Source organism: Temnothorax americanus, unplaced genomic scaffold (assembly GCF_048541705.1).
Source record: "Temnothorax americanus isolate GAGA-0224 unplaced genomic scaffold, ASM4854170v1 Scaffold18, whole genome shotgun sequence".
NCBI classification, from domain to species: Eukaryota; Metazoa; Arthropoda; class Insecta; order Hymenoptera; family Formicidae; genus Temnothorax; species Temnothorax americanus.
Window position 1 is genome coordinate 1,278,826 of NW_027509318.1, and position 22,336 is coordinate 1,301,161.

The 22,336-nt window shown below is 39.9% G+C and overlaps 5 protein-coding genes across 7 annotated transcripts; 3 read left to right on the top strand and 2 right to left on the bottom strand.

Moving 5' to 3' along the window:
• The first annotated feature begins 1,220 nt into the window (after nucleotides 1-1,220).
• Nucleotides 1,221-9,195, top strand: LOC143896183 (uncharacterized). Of its 3 annotated transcripts, none has more exons than XM_077403824.1 (13): nucleotides 1,221-2,645; nucleotides 2,783-2,841; nucleotides 3,225-3,297; nucleotides 3,517-3,796; nucleotides 5,220-5,424; nucleotides 5,701-5,927; nucleotides 6,053-6,345; nucleotides 6,439-7,266; nucleotides 7,393-7,467; nucleotides 7,728-7,826; nucleotides 7,930-8,031; nucleotides 8,268-8,553; nucleotides 8,798-8,935. In XM_077403824.1, exons 2-13 carry the CDS (start codon nucleotides 2,784-2,786, stop codon nucleotides 8,870-8,872), a joined length of 2,601 nt encoding a protein of 866 aa, XP_077259950.1. In that variant the 5' UTR covers nucleotides 1,221-2,645; nucleotide 2,783; the 3' UTR covers nucleotides 8,873-8,935. The 3 variants fall into 3 exon arrangements, 2 of the variants coding, with proteins under 2 accessions (XP_077259950.1, XP_077259951.1); XR_013256578.1 differs by lacking the exon at nucleotides 1,221-2,645 and adding an exon at nucleotides 9,038-9,195 and having other exon boundaries at nucleotides 2,652-2,841; XM_077403825.1 differs by lacking the exons at nucleotides 1,221-2,645; nucleotides 7,393-7,467 and having other exon boundaries at nucleotides 2,652-2,841.
• On the top strand, nucleotides 9,047-10,489 carry LOC143896194 (uncharacterized). Its single transcript, XM_077403842.1, has 3 exons — nucleotides 9,047-9,193; nucleotides 9,361-9,582; nucleotides 9,678-10,489. Exons 1-3 carry the CDS (start codon nucleotides 9,047-9,049, stop codon nucleotides 10,164-10,166), a joined length of 858 nt encoding a protein of 285 aa, XP_077259968.1. The 3' UTR covers nucleotides 10,167-10,489.
• A 131-nt stretch (nucleotides 10,490-10,620) lies between these two features.
• Nucleotides 10,621-17,786, bottom strand: LOC143896191 (uncharacterized). The gene is made up of 5 exons (XM_077403835.1): nucleotides 17,308-17,786; nucleotides 16,322-16,595; nucleotides 15,962-16,239; nucleotides 15,660-15,894; nucleotides 10,621-15,580 (listed from the first exon to the last, which is right to left on the bottom strand). The coding sequence occupies exons 1-5, from the start codon at nucleotides 17,500-17,502 to the stop codon at nucleotides 15,519-15,521; spliced, it is 1,044 nt and encodes a 347-aa protein (XP_077259961.1). The 5' UTR covers nucleotides 17,503-17,786; the 3' UTR covers nucleotides 10,621-15,518.
• Nucleotides 17,787-18,075: 289 nt separating this feature from the next.
• Nucleotides 18,076-19,919, top strand: Nubp2 (NUBP iron-sulfur cluster assembly factor 2). Its single transcript, XM_077403843.1, has 5 exons — nucleotides 18,076-18,448; nucleotides 18,707-18,795; nucleotides 18,867-19,088; nucleotides 19,199-19,352; nucleotides 19,430-19,919. Exons 1-5 carry the CDS (start codon nucleotides 18,338-18,340, stop codon nucleotides 19,634-19,636), a joined length of 783 nt encoding a protein of 260 aa, XP_077259969.1. The 5' UTR covers nucleotides 18,076-18,337; the 3' UTR covers nucleotides 19,637-19,919.
• On the bottom strand, nucleotides 19,911-22,335 carry Srp68 (signal recognition particle 68). The gene is made up of 3 exons (XM_077403826.1): nucleotides 22,170-22,335; nucleotides 21,563-21,900; nucleotides 19,911-21,414 (listed from the first exon to the last, which is right to left on the bottom strand). Exons 1-3 carry the CDS (start codon nucleotides 22,258-22,260, stop codon nucleotides 20,125-20,127), a joined length of 1,719 nt encoding a protein of 572 aa, XP_077259952.1. The 5' UTR covers nucleotides 22,261-22,335; the 3' UTR covers nucleotides 19,911-20,124.
• Between the last annotated feature and the right edge of the window lies 1 nt (nucleotide 22,336).

A 22,336-nucleotide genomic window follows, 5' to 3' on the forward strand; every position in this document is an offset into this window, starting at 1 on the left:
TCTCTCGCGAAATTTTCCGATAGATAATATACCGACGAAATATGTTCTTTTATCATTTGGTAATAAAATCATAGATACGTATGTTATTATAATATGGATGAAAGTTTTAATTTTTGTTCTTACAAATAAATTCATTTAAATTTTACAAATATAATAGGTGAAGACGGTTGTTTTTCAAATTTAACAAAAGTTCGACATATATATATTTAAAAAATTGATTTTTTATTACAGGCATCAAGAAAATGACATGCAACTTTCGATATATAAAAAGCTTACACGCTGTTGGTAAATAAATAATGAACGCGTCTTACGGCGTACAAGGCACCCAGAGATTCACATATTTATACTTAAAATATACCTACAATATATATCTATATAATTTACATAATAACAGTATGGCGTAAATAAAAGCAAAAAGACTGATGGCTCAAAGCCGATTATGATTTTCGCAGAAATTGCTTTTACTTCGCTGACGTTTGATAAAAGCCTCTCGTGTATCTTACAACGCTAAAACCTACTTTACATGCACACAGTCTCGCATGAAAACGGTAATGAGTTAAAAATGTATAAAAACCGGCAGTCTATTACAGAGTCCGTATATAAATGCCCAGTTTCAATTATTTCGGAATATTAACACTGTACAGCTAAACTTCTACATATTTTAAAAATATACCTATAATATGTTATTCTGAGATAACATGACTAGTACAATACCAGACTCTGCCATGACTGACCCGAGTGTCTCTTTGAGAGTGTGGAATCTTCTTACTTCTTGGATTAATACTGTGCTCGCTACTTCCACTGAAACGTACAATTTGATATATAATGCATAATAATGTTAATAATTAATTGAAATAAAATGCGAGAAGTACGTTTCGTATTTAACCAAACAGTCGAACTAATTTAAACGTAATCACATTAACAAATAGAAAAATCTGATTTTTGAGTCAGCGATTGATTGAGCTAACTGATCATGATTTCAGTAAGATAATATTTTCTCCAACAAAACTAAACAATGGAACATGTAATATTTCTAAATTAGAAGCGCATACTTTCTTGTTGAATAACGCTTATCCTTTTTAGATATTTATTATAGATTTTCGATATAATCTCATCTTTCAAAAATCTTTATTAGGTTTTATAAAAATAATATACCTGGATTATTGTTTTGACTTACATTTGATTTTGATTTCTAATCAATTCCGATTAATTTCAATTTTTGATTAATTCAAGTAGCAAAATTTCTAATTATGCATAATTTGCGTTAGACTATCATTTTTCGGTTATGCAGAATTGGTTTCCTTAACTTCCTTAAATCCAAAGTGGTCCCTTTTTTGATCCCTTTATTTATTTATGAGAAATAGCTTCTCGTATAATAGTCTTTATTGTACATCCGATGAATTTTTCTTTAATTCATCTTTCCGGTATCTTTCTTTTCGATTCACTTATTGTCTTTCGCGGAAGAGATCCGTCGCGCTTCGACAAGAAGGGGGAGGCTCGAATCGCCGGCGCGGCGCGAGAATGTGATCTCTGACCGCGAAAGTGGAGGTCATTATCCCTTATCGCGACACGGTCAATATTATCGACCCTGGAGGACACGGTGCAAAGGAGTGCGACTCGCGCGCGACCAGTTCCTATGGAAACCCGCGATCGAATCCGCACCCCCGTCGCTCGAACTTCTACGGCACCCGGAGGGGCTATATCACGGAGCGGTCCCCGGCACCCCGGCAGTGGCACAAATATTGACGCGGCGAGAAGCCGCGGAATCCCGCGAGTCTGGAGAACGGCTGTCTTCCGGAAGACGAGATTTCATACCATAGAAAGTCGAGTTCTGAATTGTCTCTTTCCTTTCTCGTTATTAATAACGGAAAATTCCGTTCTCGCGCGACTCTATTGGCAAAGCCCCCCTGGACGATGGAACGCTTCGCGTGGGCGGAAATCGGTTGACATCGAAACTGGGTCGCGATTCATCATCGGGATTTCCGGCCGACCGAGGGGTGCGCAAGAATTTTTCGATTTACGAAATTCCTGATTTTATTCGATTCGGTAGTGACTAAAAAAATTAGTTGACGCGTTCGAAGTGCCGAGAAAGAGTTGAAGGATTAAAGTTTGCATCATCCTAGTCTTGAAGAACGATGTCCATAAATTCCGTAAAGTTAAAAAATCATCAGGGGGATGGAATTAAGAAATTATTTACTAAAATATCGGTCAAATTGTAATTGATTTTAGATATTCAGTAATAAAATTTCCGACAACGGAGTCCCGGATGCCGGTAAATTTAATTAACAAAGTGATAATCAATTATCTGACAATGAGGTCTTGATTGAAATTTTTCAACGTGTCACATTTCGACGCGATAAAATATGTTCTCTGGAGAAAAAAACCTATTTAAAAACTTGAGATTTCGCACGATACTTACGCCTTTTTACGGATAGCTTTGATATTGACCTCTTCAGGCACAAAGATGCGCTTCGGAACACAATGTGATTTTGTGGCTTGTGCTGGAGTCTCGCGATAAAGAATATCGGTTGCGGAAGTATGCGCGAGCGAATTTATAAAAACAGTTTTGTCGAACGACACGAGGAGTCCCAAATGGTTCCGAGTATTGCCGATGGAAATTCCCACCGTTGCTGATCCCCGAATAGGTAGGCAGTCGAGATTATCGATGATTGCGGGTTTAGTTGAGGGGATTTAGTTAGGATCCTCTTTCGTCTTTTTCGATTGTCCATCGTCGCTGCCGCGCGCTTATTCGTTACGTCTTCCCGCGGGAATCGGGTGCGAGGATGACCGGGAGGACGTCACTGGTGGAACAGAAGAGACTCCAGTGGGCGAGGGAAAGGGGTAGGTGAACTAAACGACCAGCAATTACTTAAGCAATTTAGTCTTTGCAAAGTTTTCTAAATCGATAGAATTCTAGATAAATTTCCTAGAATTTTATATTTGCGGCATAAAAAGTACGTAAACATTTTGTGTTGTGTATTATATTTTTATTTATTACAACAATATATAATATTTTACCTTAATTTATTATTTAGTACGAAACGAGTAAAGATATCGATATACGCACAGGTATATAGAGTTATTTCTTTTATATAGTAAGTGCTTTTATTGTAATTGAAAAAATTGTTACATTATTTTAATTTATCGCGCACGTACTTGCAATGATTAGACACTGCTTAAAATAAAATGGTATCTAGACGAGAAATAATTTTTTATCTGTACAGAAGAAATGGCTCGTCTTGGCGTTAATTGGGGAACCCTGAAGTCTAATAGCAATTACAACCGCACCCATATCCGGTAGGTGCGCTAAATCACTACAAAATATTATATTACCATCATTAAACAGAACTTTACGCAAGGACATTAATTAAATCTTAACTATTTTATTTCAGTTCTACAGCATATATATAGATTATTTACGTATTGATCAAAAGTTTGTTAAAAATAATTTATTTTGTTAACATAAAATTGAAATTCTCCGTTTCCCGATAATAAAATGAGAAATCTCTGATACAGTACTTACTCGAACGAAGCCCGATTGTCTTTGGGGGAAATAAAGGATAGGCCTTCGGCGCAACCCTTCCGTACCGCCGGACATTACGGGAGCACCATCAGTCTGAAAAGTCTGGCAACGGAAAGTTCCGGGAATGGCAATAGCAACCTCAAGTGTCTTGACTATAGCGGCGGCAGTTTAATTAATCTTCGAGACCAGGTGGAGACTTTGCCAGTCAGACGCAGGAGCCCCAGTCTACCTCCGATTTTCAACAAGGAGCAACAGCAGTATTTCTGCCAGCTGGTACGTATCTTCTCATTTTATTGAATTATATTTAATAATAATAGATTATCACATATAAGCCTAGCTCGAAAAATAAATTTGAAAAGATTTTATGAAGAAGAAAGAGTTTAATATTTGTCTTGTCTTAAATCGTTCGAGTTCCCTATTTTCATCTAAATTCATTTCGATACGAATCTTCAATAAAAATTTTGATTAGTTCGTTAATAACTTTGCTATGTTAGATCACGAATTGGTTTTTCTACAAATGAAAGCTCTGAGATGGAAACTTGAATAATTGATCGCTTACCGCAAACCTACTTGCGGCAATGTCACGTAGATAAAAAAGAAATAATCGAATGATTAAGTAGCACAGATTTTTATTTATAAATCAAGGATATTGAGAAAGATAGAGGATAAATCGAAAATTTTTTTTGTTATACATTAATTTTCATTATATATAATTTGTATAGATGTCATACGTGTGTGATTCTTTTCCTTAATTTCAAACACTTTCTTCGAAGCGATGCGGCTTCAGTAGAAATAGATAGATAGAAATTATGATGCGGATAAAGGGCACAATATTCATTGTGTGCCTATCTGATATTCTAGACCGAGCTCTCATTTAAAATTCAACGATCTATCAAATTAACGATTACGTCTAGTCATAATTTCATAAACGGCGAATGACCCTCGATAGTACATTGCCCTTTCGAGGGAAAAGCAAAAGTAAGGCAGTCCGGCAAATCGATTCTTATCGCGCGATTGAAGTTCAACGACCTCAAGGCTATACACCTCGCTTTCAAGCATTGCTGGAACCGCTGACAACACAAACCCGATTTTATCGCAGTCGTTGCTCTAAAAAATATTCTGCGTTTAAAATAACTAAATTACCCTGCGACCGGAAAACTTAACGCGGTAGTCCAGCTTGTTTGCTCCTTTTTTTTTTAATTACAAAAATTTATTTGAACAATGAGGAAAACTAAATTTTTGATACCTTGACTTTTAACTCTTTTTTTTTTTTAAATAAATGGACTATTCGGTTATGCAAAGTTTTAAATGTAGGCATTTCTCAAATCAGTCATTACGCTTCTATATAGAATGCGCATGTGATATAAATAAGGGATAATAAATCAGTTGTATATAATACGCGTATTTATTCAGTTTTGAAGGAAAATATTGTCGTGCAACCGCCCGTGTCGGGCGCTCTCATTATATATGTAAGCGGGTAAAAATAAGAACCAGCTCGTGCATGATTTATGTATGCGTCCCGTCTCCGGCAGGTACGATAGTAATATTCAGTCACAATAGGTGCATAGAACGCGACGGAACACGCAGTTCCTTTCTTCACGAAAGCCGGAACCCTCGCACCCCCTATCACGCAAGCCCGCGCGCCTGCCTTTCGCTTCCCGAAGCCGCCTTATCATTATCGTCCCGCCTCGTATAGGAACAACAGCAGCGTGACTTCGGCGTGGAGGGATCGCGATACCAGTCACAGAAATCGCAAAAACTGGAACACCGTCGTCATCGATCCAACGAGCATCGCGAGAGCCAAAAAGAGGCACGACATTACGGCTCGCCGGGCGAGGAGCGCGAAGGCGAGACTTCCGGTTACGCCAGCGATTCCGTGGATGTGCCACAGGCAGGGCAAAGTGAGTCCTCCTCTGTACTTTAGTCCCTAAATTACGTATATGAATATCAAAAGTGATCCACTATTAACTGACAAAATTGAAGGAAATTTTTTATAATAGAAAACCTTGTTTTTTTTTTATGAATATTCAGATAAAAATATAAATAAGAATATTAAATAAAAAGGATGTATAAAAGTTTCTACAGATGACCAGTAATAGTTTAAAATACTCCGTTATATTTTTTAATCATTCTCTTTTTGTCAACAATAATATTTACATTTTTCTTTTCGGTTTAAGGAGCTCTACCCGACAAAGCAGCAAGCAGGATGGAAATGACGGAGAAAACGTGGCAAAATCCTTACTGCACCACCCCTGAAAGTTCACTGCCACCATCGAGAAGGCCCTCGCCGGGCAGAATGGGTGAACTCAACAGGCCAAGGTGGGGCAGTGTTTGGGGTCAAGACGCAGCGAGAGGCGACCCACCGCCGCCCTCCTGGCTATCAAGATTAGGACAGTCGAGCCAAGTAATGATTACTAAGAACTTGTTGAGCATCTTTAAAGTCCTTAGCTTAAAAACCATTCGGGAGCATTTATTTCATTTATCGCACAATTTTTGTAAATTAATCAAAATGCTCGTTTCTTGGTCAAGGTTCTGGTAATCAATCACGACAGCGCGAGCAGCCCGGACAGTTCAACGACTGGCTCGACCGGCTCTGACATCAATAAAGTATCTTACCTTCGGGGTCAGAATATTCCAGTGGACGCGCAGATTCTTCAGGAACGGGAAACGAGACGGCAGAAAGCGCTGGAGCTTCAGACTGCTATCAAGCAGCAGCTCGAGGAGAAGGACAGGCAGAGAAAAGAGGAGAAAGAGCGGCGGATGAGAGAGGAGAGGTTGGAAGAGGAACGAATTCGGCGAGAGAGAGAAAGAGACAGAGAAAGGTAAAATAAATATTAAATATTAAAAAAGAAAACAAAAACTTAAAGTCTCTGTTAAAGTTACAAATCATCCTCAATGGATTCACTCCGCTGTAGATTCGAGGAGGAACAGCGGATGATACGCGAGAAGGAGGAGGCAAAGCTGAGGAAGGCGCAGGCGATGCGCGAGGTCCTGGAAGCTGCGGAGCGGCTGGCGAAGGAAGAACGGAAGAATCGGCGGAAGCGAGAGGAGACCACCGACGAGGACACCGACGTAGTGACGCGGTCTTCCAACGAATCGAACGCAATCGCGAATGTGAACGACAAACGCGAAGAACAGAATTGCTCGCAGGCACAGAAGCAAAGCGCGAACTTGACCAATTATCCCGAGGAAAAGTCCGGCCCGAAGGACGCCAAGGACAATCGAGAAAGCGAGACCGACAAAGATCCGAGGGAAGTTTGTTCACGGATGAATTACGCGGACAAGTCGGAAGATACCACGCTGGACCTGAACCCGAGGTCCCTCCAGGTTCCCGTGAGCAAGGACGTGGCGATCGTGCTGAGCGGCCGACTGGAGGACCCAGAGATCCTGAGCAGGGCGAATCTGCAGCTGGTGAATTTGGTGATGACCCCAAGCCCGCGCAGATTCTCGGAGAACGCCGCGGATTATCTCTCGCTGGGGCTCAACGCGATCATGAGGAATACCGGAAGTCCTAGGAATCCGAGGAGGTCCTCGAGGGATACCTCGTCGGTCGTCGTAGAGAACAGACTGTTGACGCCGAGCAAGTACCGAACGCCGGCCGGCCGGGACTTCGGCACGCAGACAGATGTAGAATCCGATGTCCAGGAGCTGCGGGAGAAGCTGCAGGATCAATCGATCGGAGACCAAGGTACCACGAAGGACCGGAAGGACACGACGAACGCCAACCGAAGAAACGTTGACAAGTGAGTCGCCACCGCGATCTCGATGTCGCATTTTCGGGCTTCTTAGAGCCGAAACGACGACCGTGTCCTCCCCTGCATGCGGTAGTATCTGCCGGTAATTATCGTTTTTTATTTCATAATGTATAGTTCGATAATAAGCTTGATGATCGTAAAGACGCTTTGTCATGAAATGTCTGTCGATCCGCGCGAGGAAAGTACCCAGTAAGTTGAATGTTCTTGTTTCTCTTGAGAGAATGGAAAGCATATTTAGCTACACTTTGTTTTTTCTTCATTTCACACATTATTTGTGATATTATTTTTCTTAAAATTTTGTTCAAGTTTGCTGCTTGAAGTTTGAACGCATCTGCTGAAAACTTTTTGGTAAAGCTTAAACCTGCTGTCGTTTTCGCCTGGCAGAAAATGCTTTAAAAAATTCGTCGATAAAAATTGCGATACTTCAGTGTGTTTATAATTCTTTGAAGATCGAGTCCCGGTGAAGAAATCCCTATGAAAGCACTTCCGCGATCGAAATCGCAGCCCAGAACCACAATCGATAGCAGACCGCGATGGAACGCCAATCGGTAATCAAAGATATGCTGCAGTAACATTTAAACATAGCTGTTCCTAAATCATTTGTTCGGCACAGATATTCCGAATGTGATAATGATTAAAGATACTCTTTAGCCCAGGGACACGATATCGAACGCAAAGCGAAAAAGATCCGCACTATCAGAGACGATTGCGATTAAGAAGGCGACAAATCGAATCCAGCGACGAAGGGTCCAGGTGAAGAAAAAATTTCCAGAACTGTTTAAAAGATGAAAATCTATATACATAGTTGCACATATATTCAGAAGCTAAAAGACATTATATTGTTTAAAGAAATAAGAATGATAAATAAATGAAGATATCCTCGCAACGAGAACTTTGGGGAACGGAGTTCTTCTAATCAATATTATTGTAACGCACGATTGCGTGCTACTTAATCATTCCAAAACTCTAAATTAATTCATCTTTATCAGATCTCCGTCCCCCGACCGGCGGAAATCAAGTAACGGAAAATCAAAGAGCCGAAACACCGTCAGGCGTAAGGCAAAACCCGAGAACTACGACGCCGACCTATCGATGGACAGTCTGAATTCCGTTGTGCCGCTGCGGATCGATAAAGACGGGAAAATTAATATTGAGGAGCGTGCCGAGAAATTACGGTCGAAAAACGATGCGAATCATGCAAAACGACCGGATGACGATAGCTCTAATGTCTGGTGCGGACAAGAAATTTTGTCCAAACTATCGTCATTGAGAAGCGTACGTATAACAAGTAGATAAAACAATAATCACGATATTTATAGTCGTCACACACAGTTGTTAAAAAATAATTACTTTATAAAGATCACACAAAGTGATATAGTTATTACAAAAGTTACATTTAATTTCTACATCGATATTTCGGATCCAAATAAAAGTTTGGATTAACTATTGAATTATGAATTATTGATGGAAGAATTTCGTAAGAGTTTCAGTCCTCAAGATGCATTCGTTTCTTTTTCAGGGACTTCTGATGAAGCAGATCGAGTGGGATTCCGAGCGGTGTCTGGTCTCACCCGCTGCATCCGAAATTTTTTAAGCGCCTCCAGGATTTCCTTGCCATCAGAACACCCTTTTGTTTTTCTTTTCGTTTGCGTAGAAAGTGAGGCCGAATAGAATGCGAAAGGGATCTTGTCGGGGAATATTGTTTGCATCTCCGAGCAAAAGCGACGAGACGAGCTTAAAGTTGTTTCTCGCGTTGCAGATTTAGATAATGGCCTTCCAATTGGACGATCTACTGAAGGACGACAAGAAAGACGCGAATTTGATACCCGATTTAAGTAAAGCAACTTGCAATTCTTACGAGGAATTCCGGCGACTCAAGGAGAACTGTCCGGAATTCAAGATCAAACCGGAAAAGGTTCGCAGCCATTCTAATAATAATGCAATACAAATTTGTAGCATATGATAAAATATTACATCCTATTCATTGCAATTATATTAAAATCTATTACATTCTTATTTTAATTATCATTGAGCTTTCAATCATGGGGATACTAGGATCTAATTAGAAAAAATTGTACAAAGGTAAAAAGAGAGGACACGAAGGTTCGCGACAAAGAATTTTCTTGGAAAGCGACCAAGAAAGAACTCAAAAACATCGACAGGGAATGGACCTACGGAGATCCGGTCCCACCAGATATGAGGGAATTGGATCTGCAGGAGCTGCAACAGGTCGCCATCGATTGGCGGATGCTGACTCCGATAAGACCGAAGCTTCGCCAAGACGAAGAAATGTTCTCGAGATTGGTGAGGATTTATCTTAGGCAATAAATTTTTCAATGTTCTAAATGTTTCGACGCGAGAACAAAATGCTCATCTTTTTAATCTCTTTGTTTTTCAAGGTGGAGATGGGCAAATTAGAGGCGAAGACCGTAATGAAAGAACGCCGTTCGCCAACGAGTCCTATTAGACGGAGTAAGAATCGCGCGGGGATAATCGAAAGCAGCGCGAAAACTTGCAGAGAATGCGGAGAGGAGTATTGCTTCGGCGAATTTTGTGGGGACGTCCTCTACGATTCCTTCACGAGGGTGACGATCACCACCCAGCAGTCGAAGATAAAAATATCCGCGGACGCCGAAGCCATAATCGCTAATATGGACCGTAAAAAAAAGAAGAGGAAAAAGGGGAAAAAGAGAATTAAGAGCAAGAGCAGAACGTCCAGGAAGTCCGCCAGACTGTTGGTCAACAGCAAGGCGAGGAGATCGATAACGGATCTTGAAAGCAAAACTGTTAATAAAGCGAAGAATAGCGGGGGGCAAAGCGAGAAACCTGTGAAACAATTTAAGAGGAAATGTAGCAAATACACGAAGAAAGGCCTTTTACGCAAGTAACAATAATTACGATATTAAAATAAAAATAATTGGGAAACCCGTGTAGAAATTGCTTATCCTCTAAATAAACATTATTATACACATACACGTGTATTTGTATAACATGTAATACTTATCGTATAACAAATTTCTATGAATATAAAGAAAAATATTAATCTAATACAACTAAATGTATGCGGCATATAAATATTTGCTAATCCATTTATCCAAGTGTGTACTTGGATAAGATACGAATAAATTAAGTAGAGATAAGGATTGTACAAGTAAAATACCTATCTTTAATAACGTAAATTATCTTCAAGAAACAAATGAAAAATATTCATTCGCTCGACTAATAAAAAAAAATAAATTAAAAATTCTTATATTATTACCTGTCTATCCGTGGCCTAATTTCTTTGAATTCCAAAATAAATGTGCACAAATCGGACAGGCGCAGTAAATGCTCCCTATTAAATGCTGAAAAAATATAACTTTTATTCAGTTTGTCTCTCTTCTCTTTCTCTCTTTCTCCTTCTCCTTCCGTCTTTCTCTAATTTGCCTTGAAACTCATCCTGCTATTCGTACATTTTTCCATAAATATCACAACCAAAAACCATATTTTCGCGAGAAATGTTCTGTTCGCCGAGCAAGATAAATGCGAAAATATATACTTATATACATCTTTGTAAACCAAGTCCACGTGGCTGTAGCTGAAGTTAATAAATATATATATATATATATATATATATATATATATATATATATCTTTTAGATCTCACAAATATAGAATATATATCTCGATAATGTATATTCTAATTTCCAGAAAAGAGAGAAGCGCATAATCATGTGCGATATTCAGAAACAGAATATTTCTCGTCGATATATTATATCTCCTCCCATTGGTTTCGTACGCAAATATTTCGTTTGTGTCACATTTCCTTGGTTTTACCTTAGTGCTAACGCTCACATACATAAGCTAACGATAAGATTTAAGTTAATCGGAACACACGTATTTTACACAACGTATGTTTTATATATATATATATATATTGTATATATAATATTTATTATATATATATATATATATCATGGATTTATTATTAATTTGTCACATGCTGTTGTGGTCGCAGCAACTCCTCGGTGAATAAAATAAATTATATGCGTAACTCTATGTCATATATATAATATATATTCGACACTGTCGTGTGTCGCGCTTTTATTTACTCTTTCTCTCTGCTTATCTTATCTTTATGTTACAGTCGATATTTCGAATGCGATCAGAGTCCTCGTCCTCGTGTGTGCCGTACAGTCGCAACTGTATAGCTATATCGAGTCACACGTCCAAAGTAGGCCATCGTAATTGCGCTATCGTTATTTCGATGCACAAATTGGAGAGGTACATTTGTAGAATGCTACGTGGACCATACCGAGAGATCGTTTACCGGCCCTGCGAAAACATATATGCACGGCACACTATAGATCTATAATAAGAGCATATTGTGCTGTCCATTTGGAAAATGAGACGAGTTGAATCCGTGAATCTTTTTTACAAAATTATACAATTGTGCACCAAGATTTTTCCCGCCTGTTCAAATCTATTGTGTGAAATTTAACTCGTGCCATTTTCAGAATAAATAGATCATACACAGTATTGTCGGACGCTGATCGATTCTTTAGAAAAATATCCCTAAAATCAAGGATCTCTGCCGCCACAGAGACCGTATCGGTGAACCGTACAACGCGTAACATTGCACATATACATTTAATAAGAAGAACATTGCTCGTTAATATACACATATGTACAGTGGCAATATAATACTTCCTCGATTTTATAGTCAGTTCACCTCCCTCATCTCGCGCTCTCTCGTTTCTATTTAGTCGATTCTCATGCGAAAATCTTCGTCGTATCCTACCGCGTGGGAAAAAGTATCGCTCGAGTCTCTATCGCAGGACCTCGCGATAACAGACGGTTCCACACATCTGTCGCGAATACACGTCGAATGTGCACAAACGTGGTATTCGCGAAATACGCGGTACACGTCCGGCGCGTTTCGCCAAACTCGACTGCGACTCGTCGCGAATGCCGTGCGATGTAGACGATGTGGCGATTTGGAACAATACTTAGAAAAATATGCTAATTTCTTCCTCGCAATTCGAAAGCCATCCCTCCAGACTCCACTTGTTCGGTTTTCTCTCCGCGTGAATGTAAGTACTCAGCTAACTAGCCCATTAAACTAATTGGTTGGATCATTACGAACAGTATTAAGTCACTCTTGAAGCTTCACGAATACACTAATTTTCCACAACTGTTAATTTTATGCTTCTCGTCATAAATTGTAACTTATTTTGTCATAAATTACTTATTTTATCATAAGTAGATGATCGTTAAAGTATCAAATAATTTGATATTTTCGCTTTTTTTTTTAATACAAATCGATACTGCTCGTAATATCTTTATCTGTCGCTTCAACTCTCTGCGATACACGTGCATATTCAACTTTGTTGCACACAAAGACTCGAAAAATAATTGTATAGCGGTTCCACAGAAAAGAACTTGATTTCTATTATGTAAATTATTTAGCTAATCAGTTAACTACTCAGACAATCGCTAATTACCGTTGAATTGACATTCTTCGATGAATTATAATGCCGCAAAGAGTCAAGCGATACACACGATGAGAAGAAGTTTATAAGCAGTCCTGTGACTATCGATCATGAAAGACCTGAACGTATAAGGTGGCTATAAATAGCGTTGCTAATTCCTTTGATACCCACGAATTATTGTACGAAATTCAGCCTCGAACATGATCCAGAAGAGAGATAATGCTTACTTTTGGCACAGGACATATACAGTCGATATAAGCGATTTGATGTATGGATGACGATGGTTCTTGTTATAATTCAAGCTCGCTCAACATCTTCTATAAATAATTATAGAAGCCTTTTGCTCCTTTCTATAAATTCCACGCGACGGTCACCACCAATGTGGATTTCTTTTGCCAAAATAACGCTAGAACTTCGTCTTGCACGGTAATCTCGTATGCGTGTACTTATGAGAATATATTAATGTATATACAGTATACAAAATATGAATGGCTATTCGCGATCAGGATAGGTACTTCTCCCCAAGATTCCCTTCCACACATAAAAGCTACGAGTGATTCAGCGTTAGTTTGCAACATTCAAGCAATGCTCAGGTATAATATTCTTATCACAATATTGTCATACATTTCAAATCGTCTCATTCTCTCCCTCTCTCACTCGATCTCTCTTTCTCTCTTTATACTTAAAATTATCGATACAATAATTTTACGCAATTTTTAACAGACAGCTCTTAATTCGTAAATTATTTAGAATAAAACGTCACGTACAACAACGATAATAATTTGCTCACTCATATCAAATCTCGTAATTCGTAATCTTTTATACATATACATACACATATGTATATAGATCCTTTCTCTGTTTCTGATAAAAGCTAGGACATTCTCTGAGAAAAATCTAGAATCAATTCTCCGATATCTCCAAGATGCACAACATTCTTGTGTAGCGCTCGCTTTACAAAGCCTAGCACCTAATAGCGATAAAGGAATTATTGATAACATACTCTGATAGCAATGTTATTGAAGTATATGTGATAAAATCCTTTTGTAGATTACTTCTAATGTAATTAAGAAATTTATCTACTATTCTTCCTGCATGGCATGAGAGATGAACGGCTGAGTTTGTTCATAAATGATAAATTAATGTGCATTTGATCGTCTCGGTTACTATTCGATTATCCGCGTGACAATAAATGTTTAAAGAAATTGTTCGCAAGATAATATTTGAATACAAGAAAAATTCAGTTGTTATAAAAAATTATACAAAAATATCGTTGTGGTCGTTCTCGTTTTCTTCTCTACCTTCACGCTTTTTTTTATGAAACAGAAGTCGTGAGATTATGAGATCTATTAACTATAAGTAAAATAATTGTGAAATTATTATACTTAGTAATATTTTGTCTATCTCAATTACAGTGAACTATAAAAACATGGTCAAATGCATGAAAGCACTATGATCATTCGCCCCGCGGTCATGTTTGCAAGTAAAATTATTAACTGTCATGATGTACGATGAAAATAAATTATATACTTTTTCTTTTGAAAGTATTCAATAAGAAATCAATATTTCTTCATAATATTATACCTAACAATACACATATACATAGATAGAAATATTTATGTTGTAAAAATATTGGGTCACTTTCCCTTGCTTTCTACCGAATAAATTTTCTTCTACTCGAAGTGTTATTAAATTTTCACTGGCATGAAGTACAACATTAAATAATTAACAAATCATTATCCACGAATTACTACAGGATATATCAACGTAGATTTTGTCTCTCAATTTCAACATGTATATATACATATTCTGTTGCACAATATGCATCAAAATATAAATCAAGATCTATTCAAGTTAATCATCGTTATCACATTTATATGACTAATTGCCATGAATTTACGTAACGTTATCCTTCCATAAAACTTATATTATTGATGTATCTATAAATGGGAATGCATTAATTATTACAAGATAGATTTTCGAGCATTTGAAGCAGAAAATAATCAGTCGCTAAGCGCGACTAATCGTGTAGAAAAATATAATTTTATTAAGACCCATTCTACGTATCAACAATATAAGTTTGTCGCTTCCAAAGATTGTCCTGCATTATGAATATTACCGTGAAACGTACTTTCTATGTTTTTACCTTTCAACCGTTCATACACATACAATGTAACGTGAGATGTCAATGAAAACCGGCGTTTAAGTAACAGCGATATACAATACACGCACAGAATTGTTATTCTTAATGTAGGAATAGTATGGAATAGTATACAAAATATTCTTCGTAAGATTATTAATCCATAAAGACAAAATGTAAATGGCATAAGTACCACTATACATATTCTAATTATACAAATGAAACAATATCTTATTATAGATATGTGTAAAGGTACTTAAGAAACCTAATGTACGTGTACAAGAATTGCCTGATAAATGTGAAAACCATGACTTGTGCCACTCCTATTAAATGCAAAATAGTGGACTATAAGAAATGAAAAACATACGAAAAAAAAAATCTTCGTTCTACACGTGGCGTTCTCACGCGATCTCAAAGTCATGACAACTAAAAAATCATAATTGAACAACAACCTAAGTTTGATCGGTATTATGTACAAAGGGGAAGGAACGATTTGGTCAGGTGACGATTAGCAAATCATTTAAAACACACCTGATTTGTCGAAAGCGACAAACGCCCTTTGGACCGAGCAGAAATTCTCTCTACCTTTTCGAAAGGAGGAATATCATTAGCGTTACGCGTAATTGTCCTCAGTTATCTTTACGAGCCTTCTTTTTACTCTTCTTCTGAGGCTTTGCTTCTGTCCAGACATCTAGAACACAATTACAAATGATATATCGAACACGTCGTAAATAAAAATATCTCGTAATTTCCTTGTTAATACGACAAACCTCCTAACTCGTCGAACACGGCGGTTTTCTCTTTACTTTCTACCACTTCATTTTCCTCCGCATCGTCGGCTATTTTTTCCGCATTGAGCGGCTCTTTCCGCTCCTCTTCCGCAATAGGCTTATTATCCGTCTTTGGTGTAGATGGTACCGAAACGGGTGTACTCTCGCCTTCAACAGTTTTCTTATTCTTTTTCGATTTTCCAGATTTCTTCTCTTCCTTCTCGACCTTCTCAACCTACGATCGAATATTTCATTTATAAATTGTCAGCTAGATTTTAATGCTATGTGAAATAAAGATATACCTTGCTCTCCTCTTCCTTCTGCGGCTCCTCGGCTTTACCTATCTCCTCATCAGAGATAGATGTAAGAATCACTTCTTTCTTCTCCTTCTCTTTGAGCTCCTTATTTTCGGTTTCCTTAGCTATCTTATCCTTGACCTCGGATTTGTCTCGTTCTTTCTGCTTGGCTTCGTTTATTAAATCAGCCTTCTTAGAAGTCTTCTTATTTTTCTTCGAAGGAGATTCTTCCTCCTTTTTCTTGTTCTTCTTATCCTTGCGAGAATAAGCTTGCTCCCAATCTCCTGTTATCAACAGATAATAGCTTGAAACAATTGTACGACAAAATTAGTCTTATCTTATGCTAATATATGTAAATCAACTAACCATCGTCAAAGTCCACTGGTTTTTCCTGGAATATATTCTTCAAATTCTTTTTGTTTTTTGCCTGTTCCACTTTGTTCTCTTTGCCAGCCTTAGTCGACAGCTGCTCCTTTTCTTTCTTAGTAGCAACAATCTTGTTGTCTTCTTGTTTACGCTCTTTCAACTTCCCGTCAACATCATCTCCTTTGGTAGCCTTCTTAGGAGCTTCGGCTTTCGTTGCCAATGTCTTTTTAGCTGGGCTTGTTTTCTCAGATGCAACTTGCCCATTAGCAGCTTTCTATAACAAATTATATAAGAACGCTCGACAAATTTACATATACCGTGTCTGATATTAAAATATAATTTATCTTTTTTCCAAACAATATTGAATGGAACGTATAAATAGTAAATTTGTCAATTGTCAATAAAATTAAATTAAATGAAAATTCTGAATTAAATAGGAAATCTGAAATTTTTTTGCAACACACATGTTAATTATATACTTAAGAAAAAATATCTAATTATAAATTAATTACTTGATACGTAGATTTTTGGTATCAACGTGAGATTATACCTACTTGAACCTTAAGAAGCAAGCGATTGGACTTCGAAAAGAGAAAGAGGACAAAAAGCGATTGTAGAAAGCGCCGATAAAAAGAGCAGATTTAGCGCTGGACACACACACGCGACAAGACTAATATCCCAGGCCTAGGAATGTGACGGGGATGAGGTGAGCCACCTGGCATACTGGCAAAGAAAACAGACCCGGTCGCGGCGTTACGTCACGACGCGCGGGGAGAAGGAAAACAGCCACCCTCTCGGTCCGGAGGGACCAGCTGATTAGCGAACGTGTGTGCGCGTGTATCGACTCGCGCCCACAAGCGAGCCACCATATGGCGGGCGGTCGCGACGTATCCGCGGGGACTAGTAATAGGAGAGATGAGAGGGAGCGGGAGGGAGGGACGCGCGGCCGGGTCGCGCGTATAGCCGATGTCGTTTATGTCACTAACCTTTTCGCGGACCTTGCCGCGCTTCTTGCCGAGCTTCCGGTCCACGTCGGAGCTCGCGGAAAGCTGCGCGAACGGCGGCTGCTCCGCTTTCTTGAAGCCGAAGGCGAACACGAGAATGGCGCATACCAGCACGATACCCACGGGGATCGCGTATACGTATTGCGAGTGCTGCAGCAGCAGGCCGATGTGATCCATGGCGGCGCGCGACGTTGCTCGCGGGGCGATGAGCGTGGCGACCGGGGCACCCTGGTGCGCGTACTCGCGGGAACGATGCACGGACGACGACGGTGACGACAACACGTAGCGGTGAACCACCCAGACCGACAGACGGCTGACACGACACACGACGCTCGCCAGGCGGGCGACCACGACCACCGAGCGCTGACGCGGCTGTGACGCGTATCGCGGCCGCCTTCAGGGCGCTGCGTGCGGCGACAACTTCACGCGGTTGCCGCGCGAGGAAAAAATGCGCGGGATTTTTCAAATGCCAAGTTGCAACATATCTATTCGACAATAAAAGAATGGATATAATGAAATTTAAACACCAAAAGTCGAATGTCAAAATTCGAGCGTTAAATTTTCACCTAATTAAATAATTCAATGACATTTGCAATAAAAAAAATAGATGGACAATTTGTTGCTGAATAAGTGCCAAGCGATGAGCTTTGGCACCGAATTTTGCAAAAATCTACTTAAATTTTATATAGTTTCTATATCAACAATTGTCATTCGATTTCCAGGAATTCTTTAGAATATATTTTAGTGCTGTCGCTTGACACGTCACGTTGGGGTTATGTTTACAGTCCGATATGTGAAATGTGTGAAATACAATAACGCCGGGATTGTTCGTCATTTGACACTGCGCACTACGCATGGTCGAACATGATTGATTATCGTCGGTCATGTGAAAGCTTGACGTGACCTCATTTAATGCTTTTGTGTTGCTGAACAACCGTCGTAAGTCGTAACGTCGCCTGTTTCGAATTCGGTTTTCGGCTCTCTTCGTCGTCCAATTATTAATTTCGCCGCGATGTTGGAAGGAGTGAAGCACGTGCTGTTAGTACTTTCAGGAAAAGGTGGTGTCGGCAAATCGACAATCAGCACTCAGCTGGCACTTGCTCTGAAGGAATCAGGCTTTCGAGTGAGTGTCCACAAGCTCCAAAAGTTGTAAAAGATTTACGACGCTTCGTTCAATAATTAATATTCTCGATATACAGTTAAATAATTTTACAACTATCTTCCGATATCGCTAATGCAACAAAGAGCGAACGTTATAACGAACCACTTTATCAATTTTCACTTTTGAGCTAGATATTTTTGCGATGCGGTTTAACCTTTATGGAAATTGATTAATTGGTTAATTAAAATTAAATGTAACAAAGTGTGTAAATGACGACAGGTCGGGATCTTGGATGTCGATCTTTGTGGTCCTAGTGTGCCTTACCTACTAAACTTGGAAGGAGAAGATGTTCACCAGTCCTCCGAGGGGTATGTCCTATTGAGCGACAATTCCTTATTAACAATTTATCCACCGCCAACATGTCACGTATAATCGACAGATGGATACCAGTATTTGCCGATTCAGAGCAGAAACTGTCCGTCATGTCGATTGGTTTCCTCCTGAAAAATCAGAACGACAGTGTGGTTTGGCGTGGACCCAAAAAGACTGGTATGATCAAACAGTTTCTAACAGATGTGGTTTGGCGGGACATCGATTATCTGATCATCGATACACCACCTGGCACTTCTGACGAACACATTACGGTCATGGAGAACTTAAGGTTAATTAGTATAAATGATATACATATATCTATATTTTAATTATGGGTGAGATAAAATAGAGTTAACACATTTGTACGACTGCATTAAGACATTCCAACTGAAATTACAGAAATGTAAAATGCGATGGTGCGATCATAGTAACTACTCCGCAAGCAGTTGCGGTGGATGATGTTCTACGAGAGGTGACGTTTTGTAGAAAAACTGGCATTCATATAATTGGCATCATTGAAAATATGAGCGGTTTTGTCTGTCCTTCGTGTACGGTAAGACTCTTTCACGTTCGCAATTGTAATTTCATATTGCTATTCGATATAGTTTTGACAAATCTTACTTTTTACAGGAATGTACCAATATATTCTCCTCAGGCGGTGGGATAGCCCTTTCAGAGATGGTAAAGGTTCCATTTTTAGCTAAGGTACCTATAGACCCACAAGTCGGCCAGTTAGCGGACAAGGGACAAAGTGTTCTGGTAACATTACCCGACGGTCAAGTCGCACAGGTGTTTAGAAAATTAGTCGAAGAACTCACCAAAAGTAAGGAGGCTTGAAGACAGTTGCAGTGCGCGTGATTTTTAGCATTACTTGCACGTGACGCTCTACCGTCGTCTTTATCTCAGACCAATTTATTTACAGAAAATTGTATATACAAGTATCTCCGTGAGATAAGTAATTGTTCTTATACTACAGTATATGAAGTTGCAAATAAAAAAAAAATAATAAAAAAATATTTTATCGTACAATAATACAATCTTACGATACACTTGCATATATTGTAAGAGAGGAAAGGAGGATTAACGAAAGGACAGAAAATAGATCCTGATCTACAATAGACATCCATTAAGTGTTCCATTTTATTTTTTCCCTTCAATAATATTAGTGTAAATTCAATTTGCATTAAAATAAAATGCTCGTTGGACCAATGTGGTTGCTGTAGAAACAGTAGAAACAATATACAGCGTCACAACAATACTGTCTGTACAATGTGTCTAAAATTCTTTCGCGTATCGAACTTCTGCTGTATCTGCCGTATATAATTTCATTTGTTTCCCCAACCCCAGAGACCCTTGACAAAGCCGGTGAGACCAGCCTGTCCCCTCTTAGCCTGATCGCCCATTTTATGCGACAGATCAGGAAACTCGACCATGTTAAAAGCCAGATCGAAGAACAAAGGTTTGCAAGGAATGCTACGCATCGGTGGTGGCAGTTTATAGACGTTCGGTTGCTTCGTGAGAAGTGCCGGATCCTCTCTGTACTCGTGCAAACGTTCGTACAGCGGTTTCTTGCTTTTGGCAAGCTTACCGGTTCCGCTCTCTTCCTCCTGACCGTCCTCCAGAACGCTGTGGGCATGAGCGGCGTACCGCGCAGCCTCCACAGAGGCCTCCAAATTGCACGAGGCTTCCTTCAGCGCGGCTGGAAGAATCGCGTTATATTTAAGTGCATCTTTAACATGCTGCAGCGATCTCTGATATAAGGCCATAGCTTCGCGCCAACGATGCAGATTGGCGAGACTCTGGGCCATGTAGAAACATCTGAAGGCTCTGTAACATTTTGTTTTCGCCTCCTGCTCCTCCAAAAATTCTGGGTCGTCTTGCAACTGAGATATCTCCACAAGATTGTGCAACGCTGCCTCATACAAACGCACTATATCCTGTGGCTTGGCTTTCTCCGATTCCTCTGCCGCTTTCACCAACGTCAGATTGCGTTCCAATGTACGAGATAGCCGAATATATTGCAGATAATTGATCAGATGTTGCTGTGGCGACCACTTGTCGTTCTCTTTCTTCAACTCGTTCTTGAAGTGGTCACGCACCGCCGATAGAGCATCCTTGCAGTCAATCAGATGCGCCTCCAGCAGATCGATCTTCGCTTGATCGGTGGCGGCTCTCTCCAGAGCTTGATTCAATCTGGAGTCTGCGATGATCAAACCAGCCGCTCGTGGTGGTACCGTACCGCAGGATTTCCCACGCCACGTCACCTCTTCGACGTTAGCTTGCTTCTCCCGCGTCTGAGCTATCAGAGAGTCCAGGCTGGACAACAGTTCGCCACTCAATTGCCCGCGCATCTGCATGAGATCGTCCATAGCGCTGGTATCTCCAATGTTATAAGCGCAGTATCTCAGACTGGGTGCCAACTCCTCGACGCGCGCCTTGTACGCGATCTGCTCCAGTTCTGGCAGCGCAGATGCCAGATTACCGTATACCACCTGCGCCTTCTTCAAGTTTTCCATGGCCTGTTTCCACAGTTGCAACTCAAACTGCAGGGAACCGTTCATCCAGGCTACGTATGCCTGAGCCTCGAGTTTCGTACGTGCGTCGCAATTTATATTCTAAACAGAACGTAACAAAACAATAAAATAATGTGCGGTCTTCGCAATTTTATGGAGCTAATTAATATAATAAAACAAAGTAGAAAAATTAAGAGGTATGTACAAAGTTATGGACAAATTCAAAAGCGGTTCTTTCGTAAAAGCATACCTCTATTAAATCTTGCAACTGTAACGAGTATGCAGCTGCTTTCTTGAGCCTCGATATCAGATGAAACTTCTTCCTGGGCTCCGTGTTAGATTCCTGGCGCAGCTGCATCGCGTGGCTCCACGCGCGCTCGGCCATCGTCAAGGGCACTTGCAGGAACTTGTCCTCGCTGACCATAGTCGCGGTGACGTCTCTCCTCTTGAAATGACGCCTGTCACCCTGCGGCACTTTCAACACCTTCCGCAATCTCCTGAGCCTTCTCGAGCAGTAACCGCGATATCGCTGGTAATCGCCGTGTCTCAACCCATGCTGCTGTTGCGCTTCCTTGATTATCTTCAGGACTACACGTTTGTCGGGAATTGATAAGGACAACAGAGATTGAAATTACGATAAATCAAACACGAGAGTGACGGAATCAATTTTTACGCTACATGTCAAATTAACAAATTGTACGCTATGTTAATTGGCTGCATCGTCAATTTAATAAAGCCAGCAAAACGTTTAATAAATTTTCAATAACGCGATAGCGAGAGGTTACGGAAGAACATATGGCATTGACGGTGAACTCCGTCAGAGACCCGAAGACTTTCACGCGCGCGCGAAAGGATACTCTCCAAGGAATACGTCCTGGGCTCCTTCGCCGTCACTCCATTCTGCGTCTGATTCTCCTTCGAAAGGTCCACCTTTTCTTCGACTACCATCCTTTCTCAATCACGTACTTGATCCTCATGAAAAACGTCAGTTGCGTCGTTGCGTCCCTTCGCAAGTGCCTCTACC